Raw genomic sequence first — 23,203 nt, 5'->3', positions numbered from 1 at the left:
TTTGGACACTATGATAAATTATTTTTTGATTGTGTTGCTGTATAAACATAAATATTTTCGGTTATAATCAGGGGTGTAGGTTCAATATCATTCTAATTCGGATTTATACCATGTTCACTGGAGACATGTAAATGCTTAAAGCTGCAACTTTGGTATCATTGTAAATAAAACTTAACACTTGACCCTCCTTGTTTTTTGGGGTTTTTTTGTCGAGTCATAAGCCTTTAATTTTGGGTATGCCACTAAAACTGGACATCTTTAAAAACACCTTCAGAACTTGAAGGATTAAAGTAATGTCACTTTTATTGTGTCCCGATTACTTTGTGGTAACATTTGAAAAGGTTGAAACATTCTCTGCACGCTTAGCAGATGCAGTTTTTTGTATGTATCCGTGTGGTGTTGATTTTTGTTTACTGAACTCCTCTTGTACACCTTTATGTGAACGATTTTGTTCTGTGTTTTCTGCCTTGCAGAGGGTGTGGCCAGCGTCTCAGAGAGATGTCTTATATTTGTCTGCCATTCGTAAGATTATAGCCTATAATGAAAATGATCCTGACACATGGATTGTCTGCAACTTTTCTGTCGACCATGAAAATGCCCAGGTGAGTTTGATCTCCATAGAAACCACAGTGTCAAGTTCAATGTGTTATTTAAGGGTTTGTTAAAGATCTTGGTGGCGATTTATTATATATATATATATTTTTTATTTATTTATTTATTTATTTATTTATTTTTTATATTCAATGGCTTCATTCCATGAGTAATGAAAAATAAATGATAAAATCTCAACTTAATTGTCATATAATTTTAGTATTTTTAAAGCCATGGTCTCAAGGTCATAAGACTTAAAAAAAAAAAAAAACATATATATTGGGGAAAAAAATAGAGGTCTCAGTTTGAGTCATTACAGTGCCATTGTTTATTATTGATTGTTGATTTTGTCTTCATGTAGCCAAACAACAGGTGTGTTCGTGCTAAAATCAACATTGCGATGATCTGTCAGACGCTGGTCAGTCCACCAGAGGGAGACAAAGACATCAGCAGAGACAACCTCTTGTGCAAAATCACATATGTTGCCAACGGTTAGAACCACTCTTTATATACAAATATGTTAAAAGATAAATAGAATAATATGCAAATATTTTGTTTTAAACGGAGCTGTCTGAATTAACGCATTCAGATTCTTAATCATGATTAACGCATTGACCGTTAATACCGCATAAACACTGGTGTGAAGGGCGAAAACTTTATAATGTGTCTACCTGGAGTCATTATGCTGACACGCATGCCACAGCGCCAGAGCCCTTCTACCAAGTTATTTAAAATAAGCAACCATGCAGCTTGAGTAGGGCCGTAGCTTAGGTCACTTTTGTAAATGTTGAATGAACGTTGACTAATGTTTGTTGTGGGTTGCAGTGAATCCTGGTGGCTGGGCTCCTGCATCTGTCCTGAGAGCTGTCGCTAAGAGAGAATATCCTAAATTCCTCAAGCGCTTCACTTCCTACGTCCAGGAGAAAACTGCCGGAAAGCCCATCCTCTTCTGAGCAGCAGGTACACTATAATCTATTTAACACAAATTATATGTGAAATTATGGTATCATTGGTTACTAATGGACTTCCCTCTCATAAAATGGCAGCAACGACACTACTAAAGAAATATTATTTCGGAACAAACAATTCTTCCAAGTAATATAGCTCATTAGTTTAACTTTCAGCGGTTTGCATTATGTGTGCTCCTGATACGCACCCTGAAATGATATACTTATAAATAGTTGCCATTCATACATTTTGTACTGCAAACGGTCTCTATTTGAAAGTCTTCTCACGGTGTTTTGTTTTAATGTACATTATTTAATATGTATATCACTGTGCCTGTTATAATCTCATGGCATTAGAAATAGCAGTGAGGTTTGAATATTGGTTTGCACTGAGCTTGTAGTAAAATATCCCATTAAAAGACTCATTACATGCAATATTTTACTATAGACAAATGAATTGCAGAACCACAGGGCTATTTTTATTGCAAGTATAATATAACAAAGTATTGCAATAATAAAGAAAAGACCATGAGCCACTAGTTCACTACTTTTGTTCACGTGTTCTTACCCACAATGCACTCTAATTTCGATTGTACATTTAATGTACACTTGACGACGGTTAACTGCCCATAATCCACCGCGGGGAAGACGTACGAGCTGGATGCGGAAGTACGTGCAGGAGAGAGAGAGAGAGAGAGAGAGAGTGAGAGAGCGCAAGTGAGGGAGCGGGTGAGAGAGAGAGAGTAGGAGAGAGAGAGAGAGAGAGAGAGAGACAGACAGAGCGCGAGAGAGAGAGTGACAGAGCGCGGGTGAGAGAGGAAGAGAGAGACAGAAAGCAAATGGGCGAGCGAGAGAGAGACAGAGCGCAAGTGAGCGAGAGAGCGAGCGAGAGAGAGAGAGAGTGCGCGCAAGTGAGTGAGCGGGCAAGAGAGAGCGAGAGTGCAAGTGAGCGAGAGGGAGAGAGACGCCAATTTACTGCTTCATTCATTCCTGCAATGTTTTATTTCATGCTGAATGTTTTAAATTACTTTTTGACAAATTATCACTTAATTAGTGGCAAAACATACAGACACATTTAAAAACGTGCTCTTTATTTATATTTATACCGAATTTTGTAATTAAGCCGAAGCTAGCTTGCTGTTTGTCTTGCTGTTATGTCTATATAACCACCATACTTAAAACTTTTACAACTATTTTAAACCATCAGACAAGTCTTTGTCAAGCCAACATCAAAGTTTTTCTTGACAAACTTTACATATTTAATTAATATTATTATTGCCATAAAACCCCTTAAACTCTATTGGACCAACCTGCACCAAAGGGGGGGCGATATATCGCGAAAAAAAATGTACGCTTAAAACATTGAAGTCTCCGTCAGGCATATGAGGAATCATTTGAATGCTTAGAATCTGAACTTTTCATAGGTAACATCACTTCTGCATTTATGTTACTTAAAATAACAAAATACGGCCTCAAAACATTCGCATTGAAAATTAGCGCCTCCTAGTGGTAACGAGATATACATATTTATATGAAAGTAAAAGTCCTTTTCATGGCACCTAAATGGACATGTCATATATCGAATGAAAGCTCTCAATCTCAGGAATGTGACTGTATAGGCCATTTTGTTGCCCTAAAACCACAGTTCAAAAGATTCACAAAGTGAAATGTGATTTCTGTAAGTCATCAAATACAAGGGTTTCTTTTATGCAAAGAGCTTGTTTGGCTGAATAATCTAATGTTATATTTTATATGTCCAGAACAAAATTTGCCATACAGCAGGAAAAGCATGCTAAACAAATCATCAGAAAATATGATTTTGACTATTGATAATTGATGATGTTATATATCATGTTATATATAGATTGAGCTTCTAGTCCACTCGGAGGCCGAGATATTCGATGACACAAAGAGGGTGGGTTATGAACTGAAAATAAGACTGAATGACTTTGGACGAGCACATCTGTAAAGGCTAAAATGCGTCATCAACATTTCAGATCTGTGTATTGTGATGAAATGTGATTGAGGAAAAATAATTGTATGTATTTGCTGCCATCTAGTGGAATAAAATAAGACCGTAACACGGTTAAGGTTGGAAAAGGAGGAGGCAGGAACCGGCTGAACAGTCAAAATAAGAGACTCAACACAAACACACACATGGCAGCTGCATGTGGCTCTCTCTCTCCTGAACGTCCGCATTCGCTGCGCTTATCCCTCTCCTTGGCTGATTAGCCCGATTGGGGCCCGGCCCCGCCCTCCTCCACGTCACGAAGAGTTTTTGGAGGGAGATGGCATAAACAGAACCAGAATTACTTATTTACAAAATTAGGACAAATGTATCTTAAAATTATAAACACCATCCATCCATCTTCAACCGCTTATCTGAAGTCGGGTCGCGGGGGCAGCTGCTCCACCAGGGGGCCCCAAACTTCCCTATCCCGAGCCACATTAACCAGCTCTGACTGGGGGACCCCGAGGCGTTCCCAGGCCAGTGTGGAGATGTAATCTCTCAACCTAATCCTGGGTCTTCCCCGAGGCCTCCTCCCAGCTGGACGTGCCTGAAACACCTCCCTAGGGACTCGTACTCGTGACCTAGTTCTTTCAGTCATGACCCAGCCTTCATGACCATAGGTGAGGGTAGGAACGAAAATTGACCGGTAGATCGAGAGCTTTGCCTTCCGGCTCAGCTCTCTTTTCGTGACAACGGTGCGATAGAGCGAGTGCAATACCGCCCCCGCTGCCCCGATTCAATGCCCAACCTCCCGCTCCATTGTCCCCTCGTGAACAAGACCCCGAGGTACTTGAACTCCTTCACTTGGGGCAATACCTCCTTCCCTTATAAACACATACAATATTATTTATGAATAACCGTATCCTTTTTTTTTATTATTTGGGGGGATTTCTGAAAAGGTTGAATGTGTGAAAAATTGTGGGCGTCAGCCCAAAAATGCACCAGAGTTGAAGAGCTTAATTGAACTGTTATTTATTTGTTTATTTGTTTATTTTTGTGTGTTTCTTTCCAGTTCCCAAGTTCTGCCACCAGTGTGCCCGAGCGCCCTACAGTTCCTGCACACTCCTCTAGCTACAGCGTCCTCTAGTGACAAGGAAGACTCATTGTGTCCCCCTTTTCCTGGCTGTTCTGAATGCAGCTCGTAGCGGCTCACATCTTAAGACGCTTGATGCAGTTCTGTAGCACTACACTAGCTCACACCGGCAGCGGATTAGAGATACCAAACATCAATGTCTGTTCCATATTTTCAGTCAGAGATCTATATGTAAGTATGTATGTAAGTGAGAGAGGACGTTTATATAACAGAGTTATTAAGCTGATAAAACTATTCTCTATTATTCCTGGTTAGCATTTAGCATTCGCTTTTCGAACAAACTTGTTTTTCTTATGATTATCCGTTTACGTTCAGTGTCACCCTCTGCTGATAATTTCAGATCCTTTCAGTCATGTGTCATGTCAAGTTTTAGATAACCCAAGGCATGGTTTATAAATGAATTTAAGGGCTTTCAGTGGCCTGTGAAGTATAAATTAGCCTTTTTTTGGTCACAATTTGTCTCTTTAATGAAGCCCTGCGTCTGGCGCCGATGAAGAGAAGTCAGAATCGTGCTTATGATTTCGTTTTTTAGTCGTATCCGTGTCTCATCAACTGACACACCGCAGCACATTTCAAGATTGATCGATTTTAAAATGCATCAGGCCAACGTCGCATGTGCAGATTATTTGTAAATAGTTTCGTTGCTGTTGCTTCATGTATGTCAGATCGTCAGTCCATGCTTTTATCGGACTAATTCTAACTACATATGCCTTAGAGAGGGTAAGATTGGTGTGTGTACTCGTGCGAGATTGAGTGTGTGTTTGTGTCGGACAAACTAAAAGAGGTGTTTATTCGAACTGTAAAAATGTCTAGAGAAGTGCCTGATTGATCTGGTACATCTAAAAACTTGATCCGCGTCATTTACGAATCTACAGACTGAAACGCATCTGCATTTAATGTTTATACAAAATTTCATTTTGATTTCTAACCTCTTATTATTATTCATATGTGATTTTGCAATCAGCAAATGGCAGATTGTGCTATCAGAGAAACGTCTCCTCATTGGAGAAGCCTGATGCCCAATGTTTAAAGTCGGGAGCGTAGATCATAGGTAGTTGTAGATGGGGCAAAAATAGTTGTGTTTATTTTCTTGATCGAATTTATTCTTCCAAAGTTAAAGAAATCGTCGATGTTCACAAACACTCTTACAAAACATAAGCTAAACTTAAAATTATTGTGTCGTTGTACAACAAATATGACGAGCTTTTAACTTTTTTTTTTGTGCTACATTTTTCACTGTTCAAATTTAAAAAAAAAGGAGAGATTTCGCCCCTTGATAGACTGTTATAGACTATATAGAGGACGACCGCTTCACGGTAGCCAAGCGTAGCTGAGGTGCACAGCTGCAAGATCTGATAATATTTGGTGGCATTTCGATCAATCTCGTACAACTGTAAACATTCCAAACACTCACTAAATGTACAGAATGTACGAGTTCACCGAAGTGAACCCGTAAAACTAATCCGAATGTCGAATGTACACGCCCATGATTTTGCCTCACCGGGGTAGTTCTGCACCTCTGAACTACTGGAGTGCGTGAGCTTGTGTGTGTCGCTCTCATACAGTCTAGCGTGTGCTATTAGTTGCGTTTGCACTGAATGTAATGTCAATGGGGTTCAAATGTTTTGTGTACATTAAGTGTCACACTATAAAGGTGTCAGGATGAAAATTTACTGTGAATAGAGGGCACATCCACAGTCCTGTTTAGAGAGGAATAAAATGATTGACATCTTTCTGCATTTCTGGTTGTCGTGGTTTTTTTGTTTTTTTTAAACCTCAATTTAGTTCATTTGTTTATTTGCATCCATACTCGATTGAACCCTTCTGTTATGTTCAATTATAAAGACAATGGTGATGTTCAGGTCATAAATGACCGGTGTAGACTTCAATAGATTTGCAGATTTACAGCACACTCATCTATTAATAATGAACATTAAAATTGGCATTGGTTACCAACATGTTTTCACACTGAACAAGGGCTTATATAGTGGCATTTTAATTGCAATGCGCCACCTGTATGTCAGTTGTGGTACTACATGTTTACAGTAAATCTGTAGCTTTACTGTAAAGCTTTGCAGTACTTAAAATAAGCTGATACTTGGATTACTTGTTAATTTGATTCGTTTGAAAGCAACATGGGATCATGTTGTGTATTCTGTAAAATTACAACCAAATTGCACAACAAATACAATATCAGTGTTGTCAAATCAACATTGATCAGTCTGAAATAGATTTTATTATAATGGATTTTTTTTTAAGGATGGGTCAATGTACACCTGTGTCAGACGGACTCTTTTGGAGCGTTTCTGTTGCATCATTAACGTACTGTTATTTTTATAAAAGGAATTGCGCTCCATCAGGCTGTTTTTTGAACACCAGTACATGTCCATCTTTATGCTGTGCTCTCTGCTGTCTAGAAGGTAACCCCCTAGTTACCTAAAGTCTCGCGAGAGCTGCATTAAATATTCCCACACACAGTGTTTTTTGTGTTTATTTGTAGTCCTTCAGAAGTCCTAAACCTAACCTTAACCATAGCACTAAATCTAACACTAAAACAAATCTTAGTAGAACAGAGAATGAGACTCTCGTGAGACTTAAGCTGCTGTGGGGTTACCTTCTAGACAGCCCTGCTGTTGGTGTGGTTTGTACTCTGTATATGCTGCATGTTGCCTAGACAACTGGAGTTTTGATTACTGCCCCCTGGGAAAAACAGGTGGTACTTCAAGCTTGAATTACGGTCCGGGGACGATTGTGTTAATGTTTTTAACACATTATTTTATATAGGATTAATCGCACTGAATTAACACGTTAAATCAACAGCCCTAAAAAGAACGGTTAATAATGTTCTTTTCAATATGACAGCACTTTGTGATATGGATGGGTGATATACCAGATGTTGTGTTGCCAGATCTCACAGTAGAAAGCTCAAAATAAATGAAAATGAGCAAAGTATACAGTAGCCTATATCAAATAACTCATTAAATGAATTATTAACATTAAATAAACGCCATTTTTAAATGCTTCTGTCATTTTTAAATGCTTCTGTCAAAACCTGGCAGCATCAGATCTGTTTTAACGTAACATTATGCATGTATATGTAGTCATATATAGTTGCTAAAAATGTTTTCAGCATGTCACGGAAGGCTTCATCCACAACGTGTGCATTTAGGCATTTGGGTGATGGGAAGTGGGGTAATACTGAACAGGTACTGCGATTTACACTTTGGTTTCATTAAAAAATTCCAGTATTTAAAAACAGCATTCACTTCAGAACAATTGAAAGGGACTTCTTCCCATTTTCAGTTACGTTCTGCAAAAACAATTGTTCCTTGAACTGTTTTTAGTCCCTGCTTAAAAGTCCCGCAATATGGAAACTCTCAACCAATAAATCGGTTATTAGTTTTCTTCTAATCCAGTAACATAGACCTGGAATACACCGATGATCTACTACATCTGAACCAGATTCAAGAACATGATTTCTAACGTCTTTGGACCAAAAGTTGACATTTATAGACCAAATACAGACGCCACTCGTGGAATTTAACATGCAATGTTGTGATGTGACAGTGTAGCATGCAACTGTTTCAAATGTTGGCATATTGTTTCACATACTATTTATTTTAAATGGCATGCAATAATAAAAACGTGACAATTTGGTGCTTTTTAAGTCTCCAGAAAGCACTGCTCATATTATAGCGCTCAGAATACAGACACTTTGTAATAGTTTTTATTTTGTTGTTGTTGTTTTTAAACAATTCTTTAAGAAAAATACTGTGGACAATTTTAAAATCTCAGCTGTACATTAATGTATGGCCTGTTTAGCAGGAAGTAAAGAATCATAAAATACATTTTAGTCACAGGTATGGCTTCATCAGTACTTTCTAAGATCAGAAAGTAAAGATTTGTGTCACAAAATGCACTTTACCTTCATTAAAGCGCCGATTAAAACAGAGACGCAAACGTCACCGCAATCAGACAGCATTCATAATTCACAAACATCCACATTCACACATTTAAATAGATATTAGCCAATTAAAGCAGCACCTTTAGCATCTTTGTTTAAACATAAGTCAGTTCATCACAGTGAGTTTGGCACATACATTCAGTTTTTAGGTCCAAACTGCAAAATCAAACAATAATAGTACAATGTAGTTCCAGTAAAATGAGCAATCAGTGGTCTTTCAGAAACGCTGCGTTTTACTCCCTTGTGTAACGACCTCAGAAATATTAGGCACAAAGAAAAAACCTTCTAGTTAGTTTATTTGCTGTCTGTATCGAGTCTCTATTTTTCTTTCTAGAAATCTTCAGATGCCCTGATAATAAACATGAGCAACCACACAGATGTGACGGCTCAAGACTCCAGTTCCCAGAGTGCAGTGGGGCCAACCCGTCTCTCTCTGGGAGTTGTAGTTCTCATGAATTTTCCTTCGTCTGTAGTTCAGTCTCTGCGATATTAACTTTTGACCTGTTTGGAGAGAATAAAAGACCTGTGAGACTGCATTTGAAACAGGTTTTCAGAGGCAATGAAATCAAATCAAACAACTTAAATCACGTGAAGAATATTTATCGAAAGGATGTTCAGAATGGGCTAATACTTATTATCCTAATGGGCTAATACTTCAGTGTTTTCATTATATGCAATTAATTTCAGGACAGTTTTCTCAAGTTCTGTAACCTCGTCAAGCTCTCTGTTCACATTATACTCTGGACTAATTGCCAAAAATTGGTCACATTATTTCAGAACCCCCCCCCCCCCCCCACACACACACACACACACACACACACAATTAAAAAGACTCAAATTATTCATAAATAATATTGCATATGTTTACAATCTTATCTTTTTGTCCTAACGTTGTAAGCATGTCATTCTGGTTCTGATTGCTCGATCTCTCTCCAAAAAGTCTAATTTTATTCCACTAGATGGCAGCAAGTACTAGGAACATATTTTTCCCTCTATCATCTTCTGTCAAAAAATGTCAATCTGAAATGTAGGTGGCGCTCTAACGCATTTTGGCCCTCACAAATGTGCTCATCCATAGACATTTAGTCTAATGTTCAGTTCATGCCCCACCCTCATTGTTTCAGCATATTCCAAAATGTTTTGGCCTCTGAGTGGACTATAAGCTCAATCTATGTGTCATTAGAGAGCTGAGATCCTCCGCTATATATCACATCATTAATAGTGGATAACTTATTTGTTTAGCATGCTTTTGGATTGCCTGCTGGATTGCAAATTTTGTCATGGATATCTAAGATAAAACATGATTATTCACACAAGCAAGCTCACAGACAATTAAAAAATGGCTATTTTCTTTTTTAACTGCCTGAGCAAATATTAACTTTTTAACTATTTGGGGCTTACAGCAGAAGTTATCAGAGCTTAAATAGAGAAGTTTGTATTTGATGTATTACAGAAATCATATTTCACTTTGTGATTTTCAAAATTATTCCTGAGAGAAAGAGCTTTCATTTGATATATAACAGTCCATTTTAAGACTTTTATAATAATATTAATATTTCTACCACATGACCTCTAGGTGGTGCTGATTTGTGACGTGGATGCTTTCAGGCCTTATTTTGTTACTTTATGTAACATAAATGCAGAAGTGATAATTATCTATGAAGCATTTATGTTCTACAGTTTCAAACGATTCCTCAAATGCATATTTGGAGACTTAAATTTTAATCGTAACATAACACCAGTGGTTTAGTCCCGCCGGTGGGTCTGTAGAGTTGAAGAGATTATGGTAAATGGTCTGCACTTATATAGCGCCTTTTTAACCTTAGAGATTACAAAGTGCTTTACACTGTGTCTCATTCACACACATTCATACACCAATGGTGGCAGAGCTGCTATGTAAGGTGCTAGCCTGCCATTGGGAGCAACTTGGGGTTCAGTGTCTTGTCCAAGGACACTTCGGCATGTGGAGTCGTGTGGGCCGGAAACGAACCGCCAACCCTGTGATTAGCAGCCGACCCGCTCTACCACCTGAGCCACAGCCACCCAGATTAACCTAACATATTAACCTCTTACACTCGGGAGTGGCTCAGTACTGGCTGAGAGGGGGTATATTATGGTATTACTCAATAACACACTTGCTTGATCTGCACAAAATAGGTGTCGTTTTAAAGCTTAGATGCTTCTATCTTTACAATGAATACAGCTGATCTGACCAATTCTCAAATACTGCTTTTAAATTTGCTGTTAAATTAGAACAATTCCATTTGATATCGCAAGAACCATTTTTACAATCAGTCAAAAGATCACAAGACCATGTGACATCTTTTGAAAGGTCTTGATTAGTAGAATATAACGAGCACATTTATTTCACTCACAGATCAAACTACAGTGAGTGTTTGCCTGTGAAATGCATATGCATGATACACAGAATCATCATCACTTTTGATTTATAACTTCATGAAAAATTTACATGATATAAAAAGCAGCATATCACAATTTACAGCAGACCGCTCAAAATAAAATAATAGTCAAAGAGTGTCATAACAACATGGGGTAAACAGATCTAGATCGCATATGCATAGACTGCACACAAGAGGGTGCTTAACACATTTTATGAAGTGATGGAATAAGGTGCCAAAGTGATTTGAAATGTATGATTATGGACATAGTTGACATAATTTTAAGCATTCATAGTTTTCAATCGTTCTGTTTTAGTGTTCAATAAAACTTGCTTGGAGGTGTTTTTGGACACTTTTCATATTTGGATTGCTTTTTTTTTTGTTCGTTTTTTTCGTGGTATAGTTGACATGTTGGAGAACAACACCCAAGTTCATTTAATGACCGTCCATACATACTGACTAAAAGGTATAATGTGAAACATGTTTTTTAGTGCTCATGTTTTATGTTTGTCAGCAGTGTTGTATCATGAGAGCCTCCAAACATGATCAAAATATATTTTCTTCAAATTTTGAAAGGTTTTATATAAATCTATACCATGCATTTAACCCTCTTTAAAGGTGCAATATGTAAAAAAAAAAATGTTTGCCAATGTGTGAACGGCTTGTAACGCAACTTAAAAAATGAGCCCTTCCCGGACTTCCAATGGTTGCCTATTAAAGCCTGTAGACTGATTTTGATGTGAAAGGAGCGGGTCGCTTTTACCGGGATATTCCAAAGGATGTGACGTTTATGCTTGCTCCCAAGAGCCGTGCCTCAGACAGTAGCGTCTCTTCTGCTATTCAACAGTGCCAACAAACTGCAACACTAGGTAACGTTATCTTGGAGATGAAACCAGCACAACACCGACTCCTAAGTGGGAGCGTGGAACGTGATCGTGGTCGAGCGAAAACTAGATTGAACATCGGCAGGGCATTTGATTCCTGGAGGGACCTTCGTTCGGTTTTCGGGATCAAAACAGACCCTGAATTGGCGTTCTTCTTATTGGACAGGTAAACTTACATAAATGCAAAGCATGTGAAATACAAAGCCATAAGGATTGATCCATGTCATTTTAGCTAAACCACAATAACACATGAAATGAAGGCTAGACAATATTCAAGATGATGCAAAAAGCTCCATTCATTAGTGTAACGTAACTTAGATATACAGAAAATATATACAATCTATTATTATAAAACAAAAGTGTTTCGATATATCAAAATTAATCACATCAATACTGAATTGTGTCAACAAATTTATAATGCACAGTCAATTTTACAAACCGCTACTGTCGCTAACAGCTATTGATAAAGCTGGCTAGCTAGCTAACGCCACCATAGGCTATCGTATAAATGCAGTCAATGTATCATGCAAAGAAAAGTGATTACTTCAAACTACAGTCTCACATAGTCAGACTGATATCCACACTTTGTTTTAGCCCTGTTGCAGCACTGGAGAGTCAAATATAATATTCATTCTCAAAGTTTGTAGTAAAACAATCATAACTGTGTAATTTTAATGTTGCTCCCTCATCTGTCAGCATGATGCCGGTGAATTATGTTCAGCCTATTTGTACGTTTCGTCATTGTTTTGGCCGATGCTCGCTCGCGTCCCTATGGAGTGTGTGCACATGCAACAGGTAGCTGCTGCAGTTCACGTAACGGCCACAGGTGTCACTAATAACAAGGCTTTCTGAATCTTACATACTGCAGCTTTAATGGGGTTGTTTTGTTTGTTTTATTCGTTCTGTGATTATATGCATTATATGTATATCGCTCCATTATTCTGCAAACCTTTACCTGTTGTGCGTCATGTGACTCTTAACGAGGTGTCCAGCAGCGAGAGCAGCCATTAGCGAGAGTTCTCCTGCCAACACTGTAGCGCAAACAATCCGTGCCAGCGTCCGCGAGTTCTCGCCAGGACACTGTTCTCTCGCGCCATGAACATCCAACATCTGATTAACAGAGATGAAATCATCATTTGTGCTTTTACATACATAACATACTCTTTTATGACCAGGTGTGTGTGCGCGTGTTACCTGTAAACAGGCGTGTTGTGCAGGCAGACCGGTTCCTCCGCCCACTGTGCCCAGCTCTAGTGATGGCATAGTGCAGGAGATGTACAGATCCTCTCCGCCTGTACCAACACACTCCATCAGTGTTATACAGTTACTGCTGCCCACCGTCTGCGCTGGATCCTACAGACAGGAAACAAACAAGTTTTTCTTCTAGAGTCATACAAAATCAGAGTGAATAATCAGTTTTGATGTGCTTTTTTTATGGTTGTGAATGACGCACCTGTCCGCAGGCAATGTAGATGGCTGCTACGATGTTTGCGGCATGAGCGTTGAAACCCCCGACACTCCCGGCCATCGCTGATCCCACCAGATTCTTACTGATGTTCAACTCCACCAGAGCGCCTGTGCTCGTCTTTAAAACCTACAAACACACACAGGAAATAAAAGGAACGACATTAGCGGCTATACAATGCAGGTCACACAGCTTACCACAGGACTAAATCTAACCAGTCTTTCTCTCACCTCTTTGACCACTCGTGCCGGTATAAACGCTTCACACACTGTGGATTTTCCTCTGCCGTTGATCCAGTTGACCGCAGATGGTTTTTTATCTGTGCAGTAATTTCCACTGACAGCTAAAACACGCATGTCAGGATACTGTTCCTGAAGTCGACATAGAGCCTGTTCTGTACCCTATTGAGAAGTAGAAAGACACAAAAATAGAGAGGTTTTAGTTAGCTTACATAAAAGCAGCAATAAAGAAAGCCTTAAGTTTGTGCATGATCACACTGAATATGTGCAGTGGAGTGAAAATTTCAAACGTGACCATAAATCTGCTGAAATATTTGAGAGCTGCATGACTGAAATACAAAGCAGCTCTCACACAAACCTTCGGACATCATGTTCATCCCCATGGCGTCTCCGGTTTGACATTGGAAGCGTATGTACAGATTCCTCCCTGCGAGACTGACCTGCAGTCTGTCCAGACGAGCATACCTACATCACACAACATTAGTTACAGTAGTGTCATTTAGCACCTGATCGGTGCAGGACTAAAGTTAGAGCACTTGAAACTATCCCGTAGTGCTGCTATATAACTGTGCACTTTATTCTGAGTGTGACCTTTCTTCTGACCTGCTGGTGTGATCAAAGGCCTGTTTGACAGCACTGAACCCCTCTCTAATCTCCAGCCAGCCTTTGACCTCTGCAGCCCTGCACGCTGATGGCAGCTGCACCACCGGACCTCGAGTCATTCCGTCTGCCAGAACACGACTGCGCACACCACCCGATAACTACAGAGAGAACGTCATACGATTAATCAGTGAGGATATACAGACAGTTCACATAAGATACTGAAAGAAAAACAGATAGAAAGAACAAACATACAAACAAATAAAAACAAATGAGACGAAGAACAAAAATAATTAAATCAGAAGAAAAAAAAAATGATAAAAAATAAACAAAAACTATTCATAAATATTGAAAAAGGGCCAAAATAAAAGGTAAACAAACAAGAAAAATATGAAAGAAATGAAATGACACAATAAATGAAACGATGAAAAAACAGAACAAAAAATGACAAAAGAACTGAAAAAATAAATAGGTAAATAAAATAACACAGGACAAAAACAAACAAAATATGTGAAAGAAAGAAAAGAAAAAAGAATGAAAGAAAAAGCAACGGAATGAAACAAACAAAATAAAGAGTGAAAGAAAAAAAATTATGAAAAAAACTGAAGAAAAAGATTTAAACAAATGAAACGAAACAGAGAAACAAAGAATGAAACAGAACAAACTAGACAAAAAATAAAAACAAAACAAAGAGAACAAACAAGACAAAAATAAAAAAGAACAAACAGCAATGACAGAAAATGAAGAAAGAATGAACGACAGAAAGAGAAACAAAGAATAAAACAAAAATGAACAATGAATATAATGAACAACAAACAAAACAATGAACAAATAAATAAAACAGATAAACCGAATGAAACAAAAGAACAAAAACTAAACATAATTAAAACGAAAATGAACAAGACAAAAATAAAGAATGAAACAAAAGAACAAAATAAACAATGAACAAACGAAACAGAAACAAAGAATGAAACAACAAAAAGACAATACAACAGGAAAGAGAGAATAAATGACTAAGACAAACAAAGAATAAAACAAAAAGAACATGTGAAGGAACAAAACAAACAAAAGAACAAGGAAAAAGAAACAGCATAAATAGAACAAAAAGAAATGAATGACGAAAAGACAAACTAAGAACAAAACAAAAAATGAACGAAAGAACAAATGAAACAGAAACAAAGTGTAAGCAAACAATAGAACGAATGACTCACCGTGACCGCTCGGCATCCTCGGTTGGTGCTGGCCACTAAACAGCCTTCTGTAGTTGCCATGGGGACGTGATATTCTTTCCCATCCAATAGCAATGGTCCGGCCACACCCACTGGCACGGGCACGTAGCCAATCACATTCTCACAGTTGGTGCCAATCACCTAAGAACAAATAAACACAATGTTTTAAGTCGGCATGAAACGGAAGTTGTGACGTATTTCTAAATAAAACAACTTATCGAACAAGAATAAAATGTAGGGCTAATTAAAGATTACAAGGTAAAAAATGTACAATAAAATAAAATGTGTGTGTGGATGAATCCTTCACAATAAGATCAATAACATGCATTTGGAAAATAGATACGGTGAATTTTTGTTTTATGCCGTCTTTTAGTATCCCTCCAAGACTTTTTAAACAACTTCACTACAAACCACACATGACAGTTTGTTCCTGATCCCACTGCAGGTCACCAGCTGACCGTGGATCAGTACCTTAGAGTAGTCGTAGTTTCTGTAAGGGAGTTTGTCCAGTGCGGACTGGCTCGGGAGTTTGGCCGAGAGCATTTCTCTGCGTATGGCCACGCCCCTCTCAGGACTCCCCATTACCCCCTCCAAATGATATCCCAGAATACCTCTACACTCCACCAGAGCTATGACCTCAGCGTTACTCAGGTAATGAGCTCCCCTCTGGACAAGAGAAAGAGAGAGCGATATTTTGTGAAGCATCTCCTTTTGTGTTCAGTGTAAGAAAGAAAGCCTTTCAGGTTTGGAACAACATAAATGTGAGTCAATGATGACAATTACAATTTTTAAATGAACTATCCCTTTAATGGAGCGTGTGGTTTTGGTCAGTCGATATGTGGGTGTGACGGTGTTGTGATTAATTACTTTGGGGTCTTTGAGAATGGTGAGACACTCGTCTACAGGGCGGCGCTGGTGAGTCGGAGGTTCATGGCACTCTCTCTCCCCATAGTGTACATCGCCATCTCTTGGGGTCATAGGACACAGCTGCCCTGCTGTTGACTTAGCCGCATCACCTGTAGAAAATGTGCATTATAGACACTGAATCCAAAGAATTAGTTTCACATTTGTGAACAAATATGGAGATTAGATGCATGCATTCATTAACCTGTCTGCTCTCTGTGAGGGGGGTTTGGAGTTTTTGGATTTGTCTGGACTCCTTTCAGGAGTTTGGGCGGGGCTGACTCCCTCTGACAGCAGTCCTCTCCTCTCCAATTGGTCAGGGAGGCAGGGGGTGTGGCCACAGGGGCTCTGATGGACAGGGAAGATTCGGTCTCGGCCTGCTCGAAAAATACGTACTTAGCAGCCAATATCAGAGCGAGAGAGAGAGTGATGACCTGCTCCATATCCACACTGAGAAAAGAGAGCGAAATGACTAAACGATGAATTAAGAATGAACGAATGAATGAATCTCTGTGTTTCTACGCTGGTACCTGGACATGCTTCTGTCGGACTCCATGCTGGCTGGAGGCAGATCCACATCTGAGCTGCTCATGTTGCGAGTCGGAGGTTCGGCCACCAGTCGATTGTGAGCGTGAACGAGCGCCAAACCCAAAGACTGAACCAAACAAACAAACCAGCACTTTCATAACACTTTTCAAATGAAACAATATGTCTGTTTTTGAACTTTGTGCTCCTAATACTGAGTTTCATTCTGTGTCATTTGAGTCATCATTGAGTCTCTGTCGTGTACTTGGCGCCATCTCCTGGTGGCCATATGTAATTAGTGATTGATCACATGACTCTCTGCCCAAATATGGAGAACTTTCATCACTGGTTTGGCGCAATCTGAACCCAATCCGATTGGTTTAGTGTTCCATGACGCTACGGGATTTCCGATACCATCATCTGATCCAGGAAAGCTAACATGTTTGTAGCCAGATTGCAAGATGCCGTGTGCACATTGTACTTTGTGTGGGTTATCTAATGATCTATGCATCCAAATATCTTGTGTGTGGGCTCGTTTTAAAGATCATCACCTCTAAGAAATGATATGTGAAATTATATGTTCTGTACATTTATCCTGAAGTTATAAGCAACACTTGTTCACATGTAACATGTCAAAGACATATACTTATCCATTACTCGCTGGGTCATAAGCTGTGTGCTTAAAGGGTTAAGCGTGAGAATGTGCAGTCTGCCGATCGTTAACACAAAATAAACAGTAGCAATTATTTTGTGATAGTGACAGACTGACTGTACATTATCCTGTTTATTACGTGGGTAAAACCAATATGTCCAGAGCTCACCATGATCATTTTGACTCTCTGCGTCACAGGATTTGGTTTGTTACCCTCCTCTTCCTCCAGAACACGAGCAAAATGACTGAGCTGCCAGATGGGTCGACCCTCACGACTCTCCCGGGACAACTGGAGATAAGAGGGCAGAGGGTCAGGGGTCAATATCTACTCGTATCTGTGTATTTTCAATTGCTATGAGGAAAATTATACATTATTAATAGAAGTGACCTCTCACCTCTAACACCAGTGCCAAACAGGCAGGAAAGAAGGTCATGAAGACGAAGTAATTGGCTAGAACTGACATACAGCCAAAACAACACATGACCTCCAGTTGACATACACCTGAAACACACAGGCAGATATGCACACTTAGGACAGGAAAAGCTGTCCAACAACAGGATTCTACATATGCAATAACTTGTATAGTTTTGTCATGATTATTGGATATTTATTTTATACTATAGTCTCAATATACAGTATTATAAGGATTTGAGAGAGAGAGAGCAAGAACGGTGAGACATTGATGTATCTTACCAGACATGGTGCCCACTCCAATGACCAGACACTCCACGAGCGCATCTAGAGTGAATGTGGGCCCCAGGATGGCCATTCCCTGAGCGATGTTCTCTCTGACCTCTTCCTGTGGGACAACGCACTGATCAGCACAACTTCGTCAGTCAAAGCATTGTTACAATTCATGTAGTGCCTAACAACCCTTCAAAGGTGGGCTTTTGATTAGGAATGTGTAATAAAAACAAATAAAATCTTGGTTTGTGTACCCATCAGTGCATGTGAGAGGTGAGTTACTGTACCTGCGAGTTTGAGCTGAGAGCGAACTTGGCCAGTGTGCATGCTTTAGACAGGTCAATCAACAACAGGAAGAAAGGCAGAGCCTCACTGGAGGAAGAAAAACAAAACTGAGAACCGAGGAGGTACTGCATGCAGGAGAATTTAAGACAGGACAGTTGAGGGGGGTCTGGTTATCTCAGCGAGTATTGGCGATGACTACCACCCCTGGAGTCGTGAGTTTGAATCCAGGGCGTGCTGAGTGACTCCAGCCAGGTCTCCTAAGCAACCAAATTGGCCTGGTTGCTAGGGAGGGTAGAGTCACATGGGGTAACCTCCTCGTGGTGGTGATTAGTGGTTCTCGCTCTCAATGGGGCGTGTGGTGAGTTGTGTGTGGATCGTGGAGAGTAGCATGAGCCTCCACATGCTGTGAGTCTCCGCGGTGTCATGCACAACGAGTCACATGATAAGATGCGCGGATTGACGGTCTCAGAAGCGGAGGCAACTGAGACTTGTCCTCCACCACCCGGATTGAGGCGAGTAACCGCACCACCACGAGGACCTACTAAGTAATGGGACTTGGGCTTTCCAAACTGGGAGAAAAGGGGATACAATAATAAAAAATAAAAAAACAGGACAGCTGAGACGATTCATACTTCAGTCCTGTGAGCTCTTTGCCCAGGAAGTGAACGACCACAGTGCTGAACACAAAACTGGAGAATATGGTGAACAGTCCAGCGATACCTGGAATACAAATCAAAATGTAAAAATATACAAAGATTTTTAGATAATATAAGTGATAGAATACATGCTTTTAATATGTAAATAAAACATATGTGAAGAGAAGTTGTGTGTATATATATATATTGAGAGAGAGGGGATTTTGCCGATACGATAACAAAGATGTTGAGAAAGGCGATAACAGAGTAATCGGGCGTTTTTAAAATCAATTTATAAAATGTTCAAAAACATTTAAACATTGGGGAGTTTGACGCAAGCCTCTGCTGACGGCGCGCGCATCAGAGCGATTGAGAAACGCTTCACGCACTCTTCTGGACAGGAGCCGATCTGGTTGACATCCGTGGTGCGGCTCAGTTCAACTGAATGACACACAAACGCGCCGTTGATGGCGTTTATATATTTGTTTAAAATTCCCTTATTTGGGTATTAAAAATGTGATTGGATTTTAAAGTGCACAATAATCAGATGATCATTTAATAATCACAACAGGCCTAGTATTACTAATGTAAACAGTGTCAGTTTAGAGTTCATGTCGACTTCAACCGTAATGTTTATGAGGGGTAACTTACCTAGTATGTACTTGGAGCCGAGCTGTCTAAGATTTTTGAACTGGATGTAGATGTAAATGATGGCTATACATCTTGTGATGGTTAAAGGGATCATGTCACCACTTAAAATTTTCTGTAAATTGAGAAACAAAAAGCATCAGCACATTAACATTGATTCTAACATAATAACTTGCATATTATGCTCCAGTAAACATCATAATTTCCAAACGCATACTGTAGGATACAGCAAAATGGAAAGTATAAACGGAGCTGGACTGCAATAGGTAATAAAGCAGTTCAAATAGGAAATAAGCTATAAACCACAAGTGTAAATACACAGAGAGCACTTCAGATCCTGGACCAACACATAATGCCAGTTTAAATGGTTCTGGTCCAGTGAAACGCAACTGAAGACCCCTGTACCTCCTGTACTTTAGGACACTGATGGTTCCAGCCACACATCTGGTCATTGGTAGCAAAAGCGTTCATAGACATCAGACACATCGTCACAGCAACTGTTCCCACGATCACCTCCCAGGGATGGGAGGCGACAAACAGGCCGTGCAGCCTGAAGAGACAAGACAGCATCATCACGGGTTTCAGCGGGTCACCTGCCAACACAACACACAAACAGATAACACTGTCTTTAGTTGCTGAAAACATCAAAGATGTCAATATCTTGATGTCGAAAATAATAAATATTCTAATAGAAAAATGCAGTTGCAAAATTGCACTATTTATTTACAGCAATTAAATAATACCTCATTGTCACTACATATTTGTAAACAATAGAGGTAGACCGATATATCTGTTTTATGATTAATCAGTGCTAATAGTTACTTTTTGGAACAATCGGTTAATAACGAAAATCTAAGCCAATAGTTTTTCATCATGTTGTCATTTTAAAATAAGAGTCCCTGGTGTGTTTCGGGCTTGTTTATACTTACCGTGTTATACACCAAAACTGCATTTTTTTCTGGTTATTATTAGGATTTTAGTTTAAAAAACTGCATCTGGGATTTTATCCACTTTGGACTCTCTCTTTGCCTGAAATAATATATATATTTTTTTGACATTTTATAAATCCATTTTAAAAACTATCGGCAGATTAATCAAGATTTTACTCCAATTAAAATGAATAAAGAGGCATTCTCTATCTCTAGCATCATAAAAGATAAGCATTTTTGATTCACAAACAATAAAGCATATTAATAATACATTTGTTAAAACATTAAAGCAGTAAGTTACTAATAATAAACATGTCTGTCAAAGGTGACATTAGCATGATCACAATTATAATGACATAATAGTCATAACAGTTACCAGAGAAGAGAGTTAAGTCATCATTGCACTTTTAAAATACATCAAAAGATAAAAAGAAAAAGTATTAACATCGTGTGTCATTAATACATTTGTGTAAAAAAAAATGAGACGAAAGAGTGCTAAGCTAATTTAGCATGAGCTACAGGAGTCACAGCTGTCATCATTTAACATAATGTTCCGCTAAAGTCAAGACAACGCAAATCAAATGACACTATAACTCTCATTATTCTCACTGAAATAACGCATTTATCTATTATTGTCGTTACTTTTCTCCACATACCCTCATCTGTCCTCCTCGGTGTCCGTGTTTCAGGGCGACTGACGTAACCCGTCCTCAACAGGCGCGAGCACGTACCGCCCAGAGCTGTGACGTCATCAGAGGGGGTCAAGTGATTCGATTAATTGTCCGTTTTTTGCGTGTTTTTTTTATATTTCAATTTATTTTATTGCAGTTCAAGAACAGTAAGGCAGTGTACAACTTAACGCACGGTATTAAATTAAAAAATAACAGACACAAACTCACAAGCACACGCACACACTACACAAGCATACATACAAACTACACGAACATACACACAAACAAACATACATTGACACTACACAAACATACATAGACACTACCAACACACACGTACACAAACATACATAGACACCACCAACACACACACACACACACATACACACTTCACACTACACAAACACACACACAAACATACATAGACACCACCAACACACACACAAACATACACACACATACATACACACTACACAAAACATACATAGACACCACCAACACACACACAAACATACACACTACACAAACATACACACACACTTCACACTACACAAACATACACACACGTACACAAACATACATACACACTTCACACTATGCAAACACACACACACAAACATACACACACACATACATACACACACACATACATACACACTTCACACTACACAAACACACACACATACATACACACAAATATACATACACACTGGACGCAAGCGTCACACCAAACTTATTGTAATCAATGATTCTGTCTACCATGGAAGCGTCCATTGTGGCACGTCACATTGCGCTGACAGTAAACAGATATTCCGCTCCATTTTGCGCTGCACGCGCTGGTGCTACTACTCCTGACAACATAAATAAACAGTTTGGAAAGTTTGTGTCGAGCGTCCAGCGTAGACAGCCTCATGCCATTGCAACGCACCCATGGACGTGCCTGGTGTAAACAGGAAGTCAGCACTATAAACTATCACACCGTCATGACCAGGGCTGGACTGGTAATCTGGCATACCGGGCATTTTCCCGGTGGGCCAACGCGCTTAAAGAGTATACTTAAAGGGGTCATGACATGAGGAACATGTCTTTTGATCTTTTGACATGTAAGAGGTCATTGTGCTATAAAGACATCCTGTAAGTTTCAGAACTTAAAATGTCGTCCTTACTGTAATGGAAAAAGAGAATTTATTTAAACCAAACTGCAAAAACGGCTCATTTGAAATTCGTCAGATAATCCGCGATAAGCAACAATGAGCCGCTGCGTTATGCAGAACGGTCCACAAAATGGCGCCGCAATATGCAGTAAAGAACAGCGAACACCCCCCCCTGCTCGACAAAATTTGGCTCACTTTTTACAGTTTTGTTCGATTGCTAAACGACAGTGAGCACAACTGGAGCTACATGTGCAAAACTCTAACTACAGTCTGCACTACCAACAGTCACCTGAGCTAAACAGTTCACATCACCTGCAAAACTCATTCTAAGCAACACAACTCTTAACACGTACCTCAAAACAGGCTCAGTGCAGCCAAACACTATACACAACCCTCACTGAGATAACACACACTGTCACTCAAACACTATATACACAACCCTCACTGAGATAACACACACTGTCACTCAGAACACACTGAGAGGAAAAACACTCGCATCAAACCCCAATACACAAAATACAAACTTTTCATCTTTACAATTTGAACAATTTCAGTGACTTCATACAAAGTCATATTTTCTTCAAAGAAAAGAGTGACATTCTTTCACATGATTTATTTACATTTTTAGAACATAACAATTCTTTAAGGTAAATGAAAATGAGCAGTTTGCTTCAATAGTCTGTAGTAATTTACG

The 23,203-nt window shown here is 39.2% G+C and overlaps 1 protein-coding gene and 1 pseudogene across 2 annotated transcripts in view; one reads left to right on the top strand and one right to left on the bottom strand.

The window, feature by feature from the left end:
- The window catches only part of LOC127627459 (ceramide transfer protein-like), a 45,750-nt gene extending 39,369 nt beyond the window's left edge, over window positions 1-6,381 (top strand). For both annotated transcript variants that reach the window (XM_052103844.1, XM_052103843.1), the window contains 4 exons: window positions 474-602; window positions 953-1,082; window positions 1,417-1,551; window positions 4,562-6,381. In XM_052103844.1, coding sequence (XP_051959804.1) covers window positions 474-602; window positions 953-1,082; window positions 1,417-1,544 — 387 coding nt within the window. In that variant the 3' untranslated portion in view covers window positions 1,545-1,551; window positions 4,562-6,381. The remainder of the gene's footprint in view (window positions 1-473; window positions 603-952; window positions 1,083-1,416; window positions 1,552-4,561) is intronic.
- A 1,914-nt stretch (window positions 6,382-8,295) lies between these two features.
- On the bottom strand, window positions 8,296-22,322 carry LOC127627458 (3-hydroxy-3-methylglutaryl-coenzyme A reductase-like; annotated as a pseudogene).
- Window positions 22,323-23,203: the final 881 nt, after the last annotated feature.

The sequence above is a fragment of the Xyrauchen texanus genome, chromosome 34 (assembly GCF_025860055.1).
Source record: "Xyrauchen texanus isolate HMW12.3.18 chromosome 34, RBS_HiC_50CHRs, whole genome shotgun sequence".
NCBI classification, from domain to species: Eukaryota; Metazoa; Chordata; class Actinopteri; order Cypriniformes; family Catostomidae; genus Xyrauchen; species Xyrauchen texanus.
The sequence above is the reverse complement of the archived record's forward strand: the minus strand, read 5'-3'. Positions and strand labels throughout refer to the sequence as shown.